Source organism: Chiloscyllium plagiosum, unplaced genomic scaffold, assembly GCF_037043375.1.
Source record: "Chiloscyllium plagiosum isolate Xiang-an unplaced genomic scaffold, Cpla_swu_hap1 HiC_scaffold_5, whole genome shotgun sequence".
Lineage (NCBI taxonomy): Eukaryota > Metazoa > Chordata > Chondrichthyes > Orectolobiformes > Hemiscylliidae > Chiloscyllium > Chiloscyllium plagiosum.
The window spans coordinates 57,971,211-57,986,076 of NW_028270143.1; the positions used below are offsets into that span (position 1 = coordinate 57,971,211).

At 40.5% G+C, this 14,866-nt stretch overlaps 1 protein-coding gene across 3 annotated transcripts in view; it reads left to right on the plus strand.

The window, feature by feature from the left end:
- The window catches only part of ddc (dopa decarboxylase), a 111,402-nt gene that overhangs the window by 11,188 nt on the left and 85,348 nt on the right, over positions 1–14,866 (plus strand). For all 3 annotated transcript variants that reach the window (XM_043690111.2, XM_043690110.2, XM_043690113.2), the window contains exon 4: positions 1,872–1,991. In XM_043690111.2, coding sequence (XP_043546046.2) covers positions 1,872–1,991 — 120 coding nt within the window. The remainder of the gene's footprint in view (positions 1–1,871; positions 1,992–14,866) is intronic.

The following is a 14,866-nucleotide window of genomic DNA, read 5'->3' on the forward strand; positions in this document are numbered from 1 at the left end:
CTGGCCATGGTTAGGCAACATTGCCTTCTGAACTCTTTTGTTTTGTTTTCTCTTTGCACAGAAAAGTATCACTACCGTCTTGCTATATTATCCCTACTATCATTACATTTCTATGTACTCCCTCCATTTAAAATACTTTAATTGTGGTCTCACCTTCCTGTCCCTTGCTACAAATGGAATTGAGCAACCGCCTTCAGATAAAAAAAATCAGTTAGCTCTCCCCTTCTTGATACATTGCAAAGTCATCAACTCAGTCTCCAATTCATTAACACTGAATTTGAGATCTTATAGCTATAGACGTTTGTGACAGATGTGTTTGCCCTGGAATACTTTCAGTTCCTAAACTTCCCATGTTCTGCAGCCATGACACTGAATTAATTAGAATACAGGCATGGAGAGACAATATGTCTCTCCATTGTCTATTTTCTAACTAATTCAGTGTATTCTTTTATTTTAATCTGGCATGTAAAATTGTGGAAAAGAGAAACATTTTTTACTGTATCTACAAAATGCTGGTACCCTTTCTAACTATAACCTATATATTAGCACCTACTGGCTGATCAGCTTACCCATCAGAATCCTGTGATGACACTTCTTTCACTCTGTTTTTCAAAATGAACAGTTTTTTTTAGCAGCTGAAGTAGCATACTCCAAAACGGTAAAGAAAGGAAGAACAATGGTACAACTCCTTCTCCTACTTTGAGCGCTCACATTGCCAAACTTCAAAGCCTTCCACTCTGTGCCAAATGCACTCAATGATCTTTTTCCAGTTCCTGATAGTGTGATACAACCTCAACTATATCTGCTTTCTCAACTCTTGGTTTCATTTCTACCTCCAATTTTTATGGTAATGCTATTAATTGGTTAATTCTTGCAAATCAGTCAAGGATAAATCTTACTTCCCTAGAAAGGTCACAACAACTGACAAAATTATTTTAATTTTCAATATGTAGAGTACAATTCACCTTAAAATTCTACTAGCCGTAAGTCCAGCAAGTCCTAATTTCAAATCCCGCAAAAGCCCCCAAAGTTCAGTTATAACCTGGTTAAGGACTTAATACCATGGACTTCTCCTGAGTCATAACTTGGTGTAGCTGCCCCTCTTGATGGAATAGCTTCGCGTGCGGCTAAATGCCTGACTGACAAGCAACCGGCAGGGAACAATTTTCTCCTCTGAATGCCTCTATCCAAATGCTTAAAATTGGCTATTCAGTAACCTATTCACTTTTCTGAGTAATCGATAGAAAACTTTGCAACAAGCCCAGTCCATATTGCTAGATGGAATCAAATATAACTAACACTTTGGAACAGTCAAATGCAGCAAACCCTTGAAAGAAACTGATCCATGAATACTGCAGTTTTCAGGACTTGCTAGCTTACACTTAATTGAATAGATACATAGTAAAAATGGATTTCATCACACATCTCAAAATAATTCCTTTCAGTCTTGTGGAGATGCTCGATTCTGATACTTCTGTTGCTTGAATAATTCAAATAATTTAAACATTAAAACAACTTTTGATGAATTTCATTTAAGGTATTCCCACATCAGCATTATTATTTGGCAGATAGCCCAATTACTAATGATATGGTGAGCAAAGGATCTGAGTAAATTCCCACTCTGTGGTAGACTGGTTAGAATGTTATTTGGTCCTGGAATAGGAAAGTAGATATCGGCAACAAATGCTGGCCTTGCCAATGACATTCACATCCCACCAAGAAAAAAAAATCTTATTGTGTTTGCTAACTTAATGTTGCTCATTAGGCAGTATTTTATTTTAAACAGTGTTAATTCAAACAATTAAAATACACCTTACATCATTTATGTTTAAGCTCATGAAGTGTAAATAAATGACTGTTGTTGCCTTTAGGCTGCAAGCCCTGCATGTTCAGAGTTGGAAACTGTGATGCTTGACTGGTTGGGGAAGATGCTGAATCTGCCTGAAGAATTTCTGGCTGTGACTGGTAATGGAGGTGGTGGAGTGATACAGGTAAAAGAAAAGGCTCAGGAAAATATTAAAAAATTAGTAAAGCACTATAATTGTCTAAAAATTGCAGGAATAATAATGGCAAATTTATGATATAGGAGCAAAATACTGCAGATGCTGAAATCTGTACTGGAAATAAAAAATGCTGGAAATCGCAGCAGGTCAAGCAGCATCCGTGGAGAGAAAGCAAGCTAACGTTTTGAATCTGCATGACTCTTCAACTGAGCTGACGTGAAATGTGGAGCGTGGGAGACATCTATGCAATACGTGGTTGGGGGGGAAGGGATAGAGTGCTTGGGCAGAAAGGATGTTGATAGTTCAGATTAAGTGATTGGAATGTGAGAAAGGCAGATCGATGATGCAGCTAACTGACTGCACCATGTCCTCTCTCCCGTCCCTCAACTCCGTTGGGCCTGTCTTCTTTGCAATCTATCAGTTAGACACACAATAACAGCAAAAAGAATGATTAAACCCATTTCCCAGCAAAATCATTCATAGATTCTCAACCCTAGTGAAGTATCACACCTATCTTCACACAAACACAGAATATCTCATTACTTTTTTACTGATCACTAAAAAAAGGAAATTTTTTTCAGTTACTTTGACACTTTATATTGATAACTGGCACCATTGAGTTTCTATCCAGTGGGTGGGAGAACAGGAAATTGCATATCAATCAAGTGAGATGATGTAATAGTGAGGAAGATGGTGGATGTGGAAATCTGCAAATTGGCCAGTTACTAGAAATAATTTTACCTTGCAGTTCAACAGCTTTTGAAAGGTGGATTTTTTTGCTCTTGATGTCGGGAATCTTCAATTTCCTTGTGAATGCATACGTCATTCAATAGCTGGCAGGATATGGCCAAAAGTCATCAATATTATTGCCAGAATGTTGTAAGAATATTGTAGCCTTTGCAACACAGTTAATTTTTGATTTCAGATCGGAGTAAATTAACTTGGCTGAACATTGGCATTTGAGAATCTCAGGAAGAGCCCAAAATGAATAATCCATTCCTGTCTGAAGATATAGGTGTCTAGATTAGAGTGGTGCTGGAAAAGCATAGCAGGTCCCCTTGCCCCATCTCACCACAGCTCCAGCTTTCCAGCTCAGCATCGTCCCCATGACCTGTCCTACCTGCCTCATCTTCCGCCTAGGAACCCTCCAACCACACGGGATGAATGCAGATTTCTCCAGCTTCCTCATTTCCCCTTCCCCCACCTTATCTCAGTCCCAACCCTCGGATTCAGTACCGCCCTCTTGACATGCAATCTTCTCCGCCCGCACCCCCTCTCCGGCCTATCACCCTCACCCTCACCTCCTTCCACCTATCGTATTCCCAGCGCCCCTCCCCCAAATCCCCTCCCCCCTACCTTTTATCTCAGCCTGCTTGGCACACCTGCCTCATTCCTGAAGACGGGCTTATGCCCGAAACGTCGATTCTCCTGCTCCTCGGATGCTGCCTGACCTGCTGGTCAATGCAAGTCAAATAGTCAAGGCAGGCAAAACCAAAGTAGAGAATGAGGTAAGACTGATAAATTAAACTACATTAATTTCAAAGCAACAGGTAAAGCAGATGAACTCGGGTCATGGTGGGAACATAGGATTGCAATATCATAGCTATTGAAGATATGTGACTCAGGGAAGGGCAAGACTGGCAGCTTAATCTTCCACAGTGTTGCAGGATGTTGCAAGGGTTGGAGGGTTTGAGCTACAAGGATAGGCTGAATAGGCCGGGGTGTTTTTTCCTGAAACGTCGGAGGCTACAGGGTGACCTTATAGATATTTATAAAATCATGAGGGGCATGGATGGGGTGAATAGCCAAGGTCTTTTTCCTAGGGTGGGGGAGTCCAAAACTAAAGGACATAGGTTTAAGGTGAGAGGGGAACTCCTGCAGAGATGTCCTGGGGCTGAGATGACCAACCTCCAAGAATCATAACCATCTTCCTATATGTCAGATATGATTGGCGGGTTTTCCCCATGATACCCATTAATTCCAGTTTTGCTAGGGCTCCTTGATTATACGTTCAGTCTAATGCAGCCTTGATGCCACGGGTTGTCACTCTCACCTCTCTTCTAGAATTCAGCTCTTTTTTCCATATTTGAACCAAGGCTGTAATAAGGTAAGGAGCTGAGTGGCTCTGTTGCAGTCCAAACTGGGCATCACTGAGCAGGGTATTGCTGAGTAGGTGCTGCTTGATAGCATTATTGATGACACCTTGCATCACTTTGCTGATGATTGACAGTAGACCGATGGGGAGGTAATTGGCCAGGTCATACTTGGGCAATTTTCCACATTGTTGGTAGTGTTGTAACTATATTGGAACAGCTTGGCTAGGGGAGTGGCAAGTTCTGGAGCACAAGCCTTCAGTAAAATTGCCGGACTATTGTCAGCGCCCATGGCCTTTGCAGTTTCCAGTCTCTCTAAACATTTCTTGATATCATGTGGAGTGAATCAAATTGACTGAAGCCTAGTATCTGTAATGCTGGTGACCACTGGCGGAGGCCTGGATGGATCATCTACTCAGCATTTCTGGCTAAAGGTTGTTGCAAAAGCTTCAGCCTCATCTTTTGCACTCAAGTGCAGGGTTCTTCCATCATCAAGGATGGGGATATTTGATGAGCCTCCTCCTCTAATGAATTATTTAATTGTCCACCACCATTCACAACTGGTTTTAGCAGGACTGCAGAGCTTCAGTCTGATTGTAGGGTCGCTTAACTCTTTCCATCATTTGCTGCTTATGCTGTTTTGCATGCAAGTGATCTGTTTGGTGGCTTCACCAGGTTGACAACGCATCTTCAGGTATATCTAGTGCTGCTCTTGCTCACGGTTGATCCCCTGACTTGATGGTAATGGTTAAGTGGGGGGTTATGCCAGGTCATGAGGTTACAGATGGTGCGAGGTACAATTCTGCTGTTGTTGATAGATGCCGGAGTCTGATTGGACTCTGTCCCATTTGCCATAGTGGTAGTGCCATACAACACGATGGAGGTTATGCTCAATGTGAATAAGGACTTCATCTTTACCATGATTGTGTGGTAATCATTCTTATGATATTGTCAAAGACAGATGCATCTGCAGCTGGCAGATTGGTAAGGATGAGGTCAAGTATGTTTTTCCCTTCTGTTGGTTCTGTTACGATCTGCCACAGACTCTCTCTAGCAGCTATGTCCTTTTGGACCCAACCAGCTTGATCAGTAGTGCTGCTGCCAAACCAATCTTGGTAGTGGACATTGAAATACCCCCAGGCAGAGTATATTTTGTGCCCTTGCCAACCTCAGTGTTTCCTCTCAGTTAAAAGTGGAGGAGAACCGATTCATCAGCTGAGGGAGCATGGTACATCGTATTTGGCAGGAGGTTTCCTTGCCCATGTTTAGCCTGAAGCCATAAGACTTCCTGGGGTCTAAAGTCAATGTTGAGGACTCTGAGGCAACTCCTTCATGAGTATATAACAGTGTGCAGCCACCTCTGCTATATCTGTCTTGCTGGTGGAACAGGACATTTTCAGGGATCGTGATGGTGGTGTCTGGGACATTGTCTGTAATGTATGATTCGGGTGAGTATGATTGTGTCAGGCTGTAGCATGGTTAGTCTGTGAGACAGCTGTCCCAGTTTTTGGCATTAGCTCCCAGATGTTAGTGAGGAGGACTTTTTGCAGGGTCACCAGGGCTATTTCTGCTATTGTCTTTTTTGGTACCAAGGTCGATGTCAGGTGATCCATCAATTTTCATTTCTTTGAGACTTTGTAGCAATTGTTACAACTGAATGGCTTGCTAGACCATTTCAGAGCATAGTTGAGAGTTACCCAAATTGCTTTCGGTGTGGAGTAACATGTAAGCCAGACCAGATGAGAATGGCAGATTTCCTTCCTTGAAGGACTTTAGTAAACCAGATCGTTTTTTCCAACAATCAGCAATGGTTTTGAGTAGATTCTTAATTCTAGATTTTTAAAAATTGAATTCGAATTCCACCGTCTGCCATGGTGGGATTCAAACCTAGGTCCCTGGATTAATTGTCTAGCAATAATACCAGTAAGCAATCACCTTTGGTAACTTCAAATTAGACACCTTTGTTTATTTGCATAGGTCTCAGGAAGTTTCTTTCAATCTGTGGTTAGATGACCACTGCAACCATTTTAGGTTCATGTTTCTTCCTTTCTAAAAACAGTTTTAGTCCACAAGACAACTCCGCTATAACAATAGAAGTAATATTTGACTCTCTATATTTACTGCTATCGTAGCAGTACCCTGTTTAAATTTCAGGCCCTTTTTTCCTTAAGCTGGGGCATTATTTAGTGAGAGTTGCCTTGTGAATCACACATGGCTAAAGCAAACCTCATACTGTGATGATAATGAAGCTGATTTTGTACCAAAGATGTACATTTCATTCAAGTACAGAAAGCAATAACATTTCAAGAGCAGTGATCTTTATTTTGATTAAAAAGCCTCAAATATCACAGCTTATGAACCATCCATCCCATTATTTGATTTTTATCTTCTGAAATGTCAGTTTCTTTGTTGGTGGTGTATGATTGCTTGCAATTTCAGCTGTGTAATATTGTTAAATGGTTATTATAGCAAAGTTCTTTCCAACTTAATTGGAATCTGTAAAGCTGCTACCAATATTGATTTCCTGCATCCTACAATAATAGCAGACAGGTGGCATAAATCCATTTTTGTTTTGATATATAATTTTGCTGTCAGGAAAGCATGTGTTTGAATATTATTTGGTCATCTTTTATGCCTTTTATCTGGTAGTGGACTGACTGCAAATATATTTCAGCTAGCACTTGAAAAAGGCAGCAGATGAAAGGAAATTGCAGCTATAGATTTCTGACGAGTGAAAGAGTATGCGTCAGCGTTGAACAGTTTTTCTTTTCCTCTTTTGCATGGCTCACCATAGCAACAATTGTCTGCATTTTCAGCCGTGGAGTAAAATGTATCTTAGCAACTTAAGCTTCCCCCACTATAAGAGCTGACTCAGATACATAAAGTGCTCTGTGATGTGCAATATCTACAGATCATCTGGTAAGAAATCCAGCAATTATAGGGCAGAAACTGCGAGGCTTCACTGCCAGTGAGGATGTTGCTAAGCACCACTGTGTGCTATGTAATGCTGGGAGCCTTAACATTTCTAGTCCTTTGCATAAACTATTAGAATTGTAAATCAGCCATCATCGTCAAAGGGTGTGGTGCTGGAAAAGCACAGCTGGTCAGGCAGCATCCGAGGAACAGGAGAATCGACATTTCAGGCATAAGCCCTTCAACCAAGTTGAGGAAGTTTGAATGTTACAGTCCCCAGCAGCTCTATCATGTGACCATTCAAGAACACCATTTTCTGAGTCAGTCAATAATCTGATTGATTATTGAAATACAGGTCAGAATTTTGTGAGATATGGTAACACAACTGTCAGTCCATCCCATCTTCCAGGTTGAAAAACCAGGACTGATCTTGTCAGACAGCTAACTGGTTCAGGCTGAGACTTCCATCTGGTCAGGGAGCAAGTTTTGTATTCAAAGGCTGCCAACTAATGAATTAACTGGGAGACAACAGAACTACTGGGAGAAGTGTCAGCTCCTGAGCCCACAGGCTGTCTCCAACCTCATGGAACTGTGGATCTGAAAAACTAGGTTATTTCAGGGTTTCACTGGGACCAGGCTGATGAGCCCTGGGAAGCTGGTGTCAGCTTTGAGACAGGGGGGAGAGGGCAACATGTGAGATGCGGAGTATCCACATAGAGTGTTAACCTCCATTGAGTACAGAAATTGTACCCCCAGCTCACATAGTTTGACACTATCCATTATTAACAAAAATCCAGGGAATGTTATGAATCCTTTAAATAGCCACATATTTGCCATTGAGGTCCCCAATTGGCCCTAGGGTAGATAGACCACCACTGTCTGCTCCCACTGCTCATAGGCAGATGGTTGGATAATTAGTTGATTGAAAAATTACCATGAGTGCAAGTGTCAAATTATAATGCCAATAAAAATAAAATGGGTAATCATAATTCGAGACATACTGACAGACAACCATTAAAACTGCTTAAAATAACAAGATTACATATTGTGATAAATGCATCATACAAATAATTAGGTACACTGCAAAATGTAAATCTCCTTAATTTACAGAATAGAAATGAAATGTTTGCTACTTTGTTTTGTCCTTAAGTTCATTGGTAATACATTGCCAGGAAGAGTGCGTTAAATTTTCATTTGGGGAGACTAGTAAAATACCAGTACAGATGTTTAGGTGGCAGGCATGACATCAAAACCTTGATATCTGATTCCGTGGTTCCCCACCACATGCCAGCCACTCCTGGAGTGGAATGGGAGCATTAAATTTCACCCGGACTATAGAAACAGAACACATTGCAGCAGCTTCTGCAAATAGTTATTTCATTCATTCAGGGAATGTGAGCATCACTGGCAAGACCAGCACTTATTGTCTCTCTTAAATTGCCTTGGTGGTGTGCCAACTTCTTGAACTACTCACATCTCAAGGCTATATGTACACCTACAGTGGTGTTTAGAAGGGAATTTTAGGACTTTAACCTATTGACCAATAAATTTCCAAGTGAAATGGTATGTCACTTGGAAAGCACCTTGCAAATGGGGTTGCTCCAAAAACAACAATAATGACTCATATTTATATACATGTATTGTAATAAAACATTTAAAGACACTGCACAGGTGCATTATAAACTAAGTTCCACTGAGCCACATGAGAAATTGTTCAATAATTAGATTTTATGGAGTATCATTTCAGAGGAAAGGAAGGTAAAGAAGCAGTAAGATGTGAGGAGAGAATTCCAGAACTAGGGACCTGGCCAACTGAAGGCACAGCTACCAGTAGAGGAACAATTATAATTGGGAATGTTCAAGAGGCCAGAATTAGAGGAACTCAGATATCTCACAGGACTCTGGAGCTGAATGAGACTGTACAAATAAGGAGGCAAAGGCCATTGAGGAATTTGAAAACAAAGATAGGCTTTTAAAGTCAAACGCTACTTGAACGGAAGCCACTGTAAGTCAGACTACACATGGCTGATAGGCAAATGGGTCTTATTGTGCATTAAGACATGGACAGATGTGTTTTGGATCACTTCAAATTTATGGAGAGTAGAAGGTGGGAAACCAGCATTGGAATGATCAGATTTGAAAGGTACTGAAGGAATTGTCGAAGGCTTCGGTAGCAGGTAAGATGAGTCAGAGTGAATGGGGGAATGTTACAGAGGTGGAAATTGGCAGTTTTAATAGATAACTTAAATGTGAGATTTAAAGTTCAGTTCAGGATCAAATCTGACACTAAGTTTGTAGAGAGAGTGGCATAAACTCAGACTGTTGCCAGGAGAAGTCTGGAGTCAGTAGCTGGGGAATGCAGTTTGAAATGGGGATGTAAAATAATGGTTTTGCTATTCCTAATTTTATCAATGCAATTCTGCACTTGCTAATCTTGGTAATCAAAGTTGCAGGTTTGATAGGTTCCGAGGAAGGAGCCAAGGTGAGCTGCCGCTGCACATTTTGTAGATGGTACGCACTGCTACCACTGTGTGTCAGTGGTGGAATGAATGAATGTGGAAGGAGGTGTATAGATTGCCAGTCAAGTGGGGTGTTTTACATTGGATGTTAAGGAGCTTCCTGTGTGTTGGATCTGCACTATTCCAGGCATGTGAAGAGTTTTCAATCACATGCCTAAGTTGCGCATTGTAGATGGTAGCAAGCTTTGATGAATCAAGAGGTATGTGAGCAAAATTCTTAGCCTGTTTCTTAAATTAGTACTTTTCTGGCAACTCCAGATATGTTTCTGGTCAATGGTCGCCACGAGGGATGTTGATCATTGGTGATTCAGTGATGAGATTCGTCCTCAATGTCAGTGCTGCATATCCACTTTGCAGCTCAAGACTGAATGGTGTCCAAGTCTTGCTGCATGCCAACACAGATTAAATTAAAAATGGTAATGAAATTGTGAAAACATTGGCAAATGTCTCTAGTTCTGGCCTTATATTGGCAAAAAGATCATTGATGAATTAACTAAGGATGGCTAGACATTGAACAGAACCCTGATGAACTCCTGCATGTATGTGCTAAGATAAATATAAATAAAGTAAGTTTGCTTATTAATTTATATGTTCTGTACCAAATGAAAATTAGGTAATTCAAATATAAAACTAATTGTGCCGAATTAGTGTCAGCTTTGTTTCCTCATATTTACAATTCCCTGCTTTCCTTGGGCATATGTCCAGATCAAATATATTAGTAGATATGATTTTTAGTTGATAAAAATTTATGCCAAATACTTGAGATGAAACTCATCATTAAGGCAGCAAATTCATAAAATTATTCCGCAAATAAGATTGGTCTCAGTAGATAGTTTTCAGACTTCCTTATCAAGCTCCTCCCTGCTACACCAATAAAACATGCATTTGGAGTGGCTTTTTTTTAAATTTAGTGAAATAGCAACTTAAATTAAGCTAGCAAATCATAATTTATATTTAAAATAAAACAGTGTGCAAAGTTAGAGGAATATGCTATGTTCTGCCTCAACAGTATTATTGCAGTTATCTAATAAGATCACATTTCCTGCCTGTCATCACATCTTCAAATATTTTACTTGGGAATACATAATTTCCTTTACAATATTGTGGTTGACTCAGCTTCAATAAGGTGATAATTCAATCTGCATTCTAAAGATTCTTCACTTAATAAGTTTCTTCTAAGCTTCATTTATGCCACCTGTTTTCAGGTGCTTTAATGGAGGGGCATCTAGTCCATTTAATCTACTAATCTGTAACTGATCTCAGAAAGCATGCAGCCTGTTTTAAAAGAAGCCCAAATGAGCACATACTGTAGAATGTCTGACACATTATGCAACACCATTAACACATGAATAAACTCTGTCACTTTTCCAGTTTTCATAAATAGTGCAATATAATTTAAAAAGGCTCAAATACTAATGTTTCTACAATGCAAGCAACATTAAAATCTTGAATAATTCTTCCTTCAGTCTGGAAGGAACCATGTAACAATTTATGCCTAAAGACACATTCTTAGCTACTGAAAATGCTGTCTTTGTTCTGCTCTTTGGCACCTCTGTTTATTTTCTTTATCTATGCTATAGCCCACAACCACTATGTTCATGTTTGGTACCGAGTGATGTACTTGGAATCCTTAAAATCAGGAAAATGTTCTTCAGCATGTATCATGCTACTTTCTGTAGATTTGAGCAAGTTTAAACAATTCCAAATGGTAATGAAATTGTGGAAATATCAGCAAAGATCCCTACTTCGAAAGGGTCTTTGTTGAAATAATTAAGGATGGCTAGACATCCTTAAGCATAAGGCGAAGCAGGTAGTGCAGGAGTTCTCTAGCCAATTAGTATTAGGTGCTGAGTTTTGGCAACAGTAATAATGCCTCAGGGAATTGCAGCCAAAGCAAAACCTGCAGCACCACAGAGAATCAAGAAAATAAATTAAAAGCAAGAAGCAGCTGAGCAGTGTACTCCTAAAATGTGGTAGTGACAGAAAAAGTGAGAATGTTTTCAAACAACGGTTCTTCTGGTAGAGGTGTTAGGATTCAAAAAGAAGATATAAAAATTAGCATAAGGGTACTTACCCGAGTGCTCGCAGCATTTGAAACAAGATAAATGAGTTGACAGCACAAATCATCGCGAATAGATACGATTTAATGGGCATTGCAGAGACATGGTTGCAGGGTGGTCACAACTGGGAGTTAAATATCTAGGGATATCAAACTATTCAGAAGGACAGACAGGAAGGAAAGGGAGGAGGTGTAGCTCTGGTATTTAAAGACGACATCAGGATGGTAGTGAGAGATGATATAGGATTAATGGAGAAAAAGGTTGGATCTGTGTGGATGGAAATAGTAAGGGGAAAAAGGGGCATAGTGTATAGGTGATCAAATGACAGCATTACAGTAGGCTGGGCAATAAACAAAATAATAACTGATGCATGTAGAAATGGTATGGCAATTGTCATGGGGGATTTAAATCTACATATACATTGGTCAAACCAAGTTGATCAAGGCAGCCTTGAGGAGATGTTCATAGAATATATCAGCGATGGTTTCCTCAAACAGTATGTAATGGAACTCATGAGGGAGCAAACTATCCTAGATCTGGTCCCGTGTAATCAGGTAGGTATAATTGATTATCTCAAAGTTAGGGTCCTCTTGGAAGGAGCAATCACAGTATGGTTGAATTTAAAATACAGTTGTAGGGTGAGAAGGTAAAATCCAAGACCAGTGCTTTGTTTAAAGTTTGTGAAAAGATTTGTAGCTCGGGTGCTCGTTGTTGTGGTTCTGTTCGCCGAGCTGGGAATTTGTGTTGCAGACGTTTCGCCCCCTGTCTAGGTGACATCCTCAGTGCTTGGGAGCCTCCTGTGAAGCGCTTCTGTGATGTTTCCTCCGGCAGTTGTAGTGGTTTGAATCTGCCACTTACGGTTGTCAGTTCCAGTTATCCTTTGCAGTGACCGGTATATTGGGTCCAGGTCGATGTGCTTATTGATTGAATCTGTGGATGAGTGCCATGCCTCCAGGAATTCCCTGGCTGTTCTCTGTTTGGCTTGTCCTATTATAGTAGTGTTGTCCCGGTCGAATTCATGTTGCTTGTCATCTGCGTGTGTGGCTACTAAGGACCAGCTATCCTTAGTAGCCACACACGCAGATGACAAGCAACATGAATTCGACTGGGACAACGCTACTATTATAGGACAAGCCAAACAGAGAACAGCCAGGGAATTCCTAGAGGCATGGCACTCATCCACAGATTCAATCAATAAGCACATCGATCTGGACCCAATATACCGACCACTGCAACAGACAGCTGGAACTGACAACCGGAAGCGGCAGATTCAAACCACTACAAATGCCGGAGGAAACATCACAGAAGCACTTCACAGGAGGCTCCCAAGTACTGAGGATGTCACCTAGACAGGGGACGAAAAGTCTGCAACACAAATTCCCAGCTCGGCGAACAGAACCACAACAGTGCTTTGTTATTAAACAAAGGAAATGACAATGGGATGAAGGAGGAGTTGGGAGCAAAGACTATTTGGTGAGACAGTTAAAAAACAGTAGAGGACTTTCAAAGCAATTTTTCACAGTGCTCAGCAAAAGTCAGAAGGGAGGACTGTAGGAAAAGGGAAAATCCGCCATGAATAACTAAGGAAATAAAGGAGGGCATCAATTTGAAAGCTAATGCATAAAAATTGAATAAAAAATTAGTGGGAAACTAGGGGATTAGAAAATCTTTAAAGGTCAACAGAAAGCCATGAGAAAAACTGCAAAGAAAAGTAAGATGGATTCTGAGAGTAAACAAGCTCAGAATATAGAAACAGATAGCAAAAATGTCTACAAATATAGAAAACAAAAAACTGTGGCTCAGGTAAACATTTTTCCATTAGAGGATGAGAAGGGGGATTTATTAATGGGAATGATGAAATGGATGAGACATTGAACAGGTATTTTGTGTCGGTCTTCACAGTGGAGACATACATAACATGTCAATAATTGATGACAAGGGGACCTAGAAGGGCAAGTGAGGACCTAGAAACTATCATTGTCACTAAACAAGTAGTATTGGGCAAGCTAATGCGGCTAAAGAAAGGCAAGTCTATAAGCCCTGATAGAATACATCCCAGGGTACTATAAGAGATGGCGGAGGAAACAGCAGATGCACTCGTGGTAATTCACCAACATTCGGTGGACTCAGGCAGTTCCGGCAGATTAGAAAACAGCAAATATGATATAACTGTTTAAGAAAGAAGCTAGAAAAAAGGAAGGCTACTATACGCCCATTAGCTTAACTTCAGTCACGAGGAAAATGCTTAAATCTATAACCAAGGAAGAAATAGCGAGACGTCTGGATAGAAATTGTCCCATCGGGCAGACACAACATGGGTTCATGAAAAGTGGATCATGTTTAACTAATTTACTTGAATTCCTTTTGAGGGCATTATGAGCATAATGGACAATGGGGAACTGGTGGATATGGTATAGCTGGATTTCCAGAAAGCATTTGACAAGCTGCTTCATAAAATAAAGGTGTGCGGTGTTACGGGCAATGTATTAGCATGGATAGAAGGTTGGTTATCTCACAGAAAGCAGAGAGTTGGCTAAATAGGTGTTTTTCTGGTTGGCGATCAGTGGCTAGTGGGAGTGTCTCAGGGATCAATGTCAGGACCACAATTGTTTACAATTTACATTGATGATCTAGAGTTGGGGACCAGGTCTGGTGTGTCAACGTTCTCAGAAGACATTAAGATGAATGGTAGAGCAAACTGAAAGCCTGCAGAAGGATATAGGTGGGTTAGGTGAGTGGACAAGGGTCTGGCAGATGGAGTACAATGTTGGTTATTGTGAACTCATTTATTTTCTTAGAAATAACAGCAAAATTGACTATTATTTAAATGGTGGAAAATTGTAGCATGCTGCTGTGTAGGGTGACCTGGATGTCTTTTTGTATGAATCACAAAAAGTTGGTTAGCAGGTGCAGCAGGTAATTAAGAAGGCAAATGGAATATTGTCCTTCATTGCTAGAGGGATGGTGTTTAAAAATAGAAAGGTTATGCTGCATCTGTATAGGGTGCTGGTGAGGCCACACCTGGAATACTGTGTACAGTTTTGGTCTCCTTACTTGAGAAAGGATGTACTGGCACTGGAGGGGACACAGAGGAGGTTCACTAGGTTGATTCCGGGATTGAGAAGGTTGTTTTATGCAAAGAAATTGAGTACAGTGGGATTGTACTCATTGGAATTTAGAACAATGGGTGGGGGTGGGGAGGGAGGTCTTATAGAAACATATAAAATCATGAAAGAGAATAGATAGGATAGAAGCAGAGACATTGTTTCCTCTGGCAG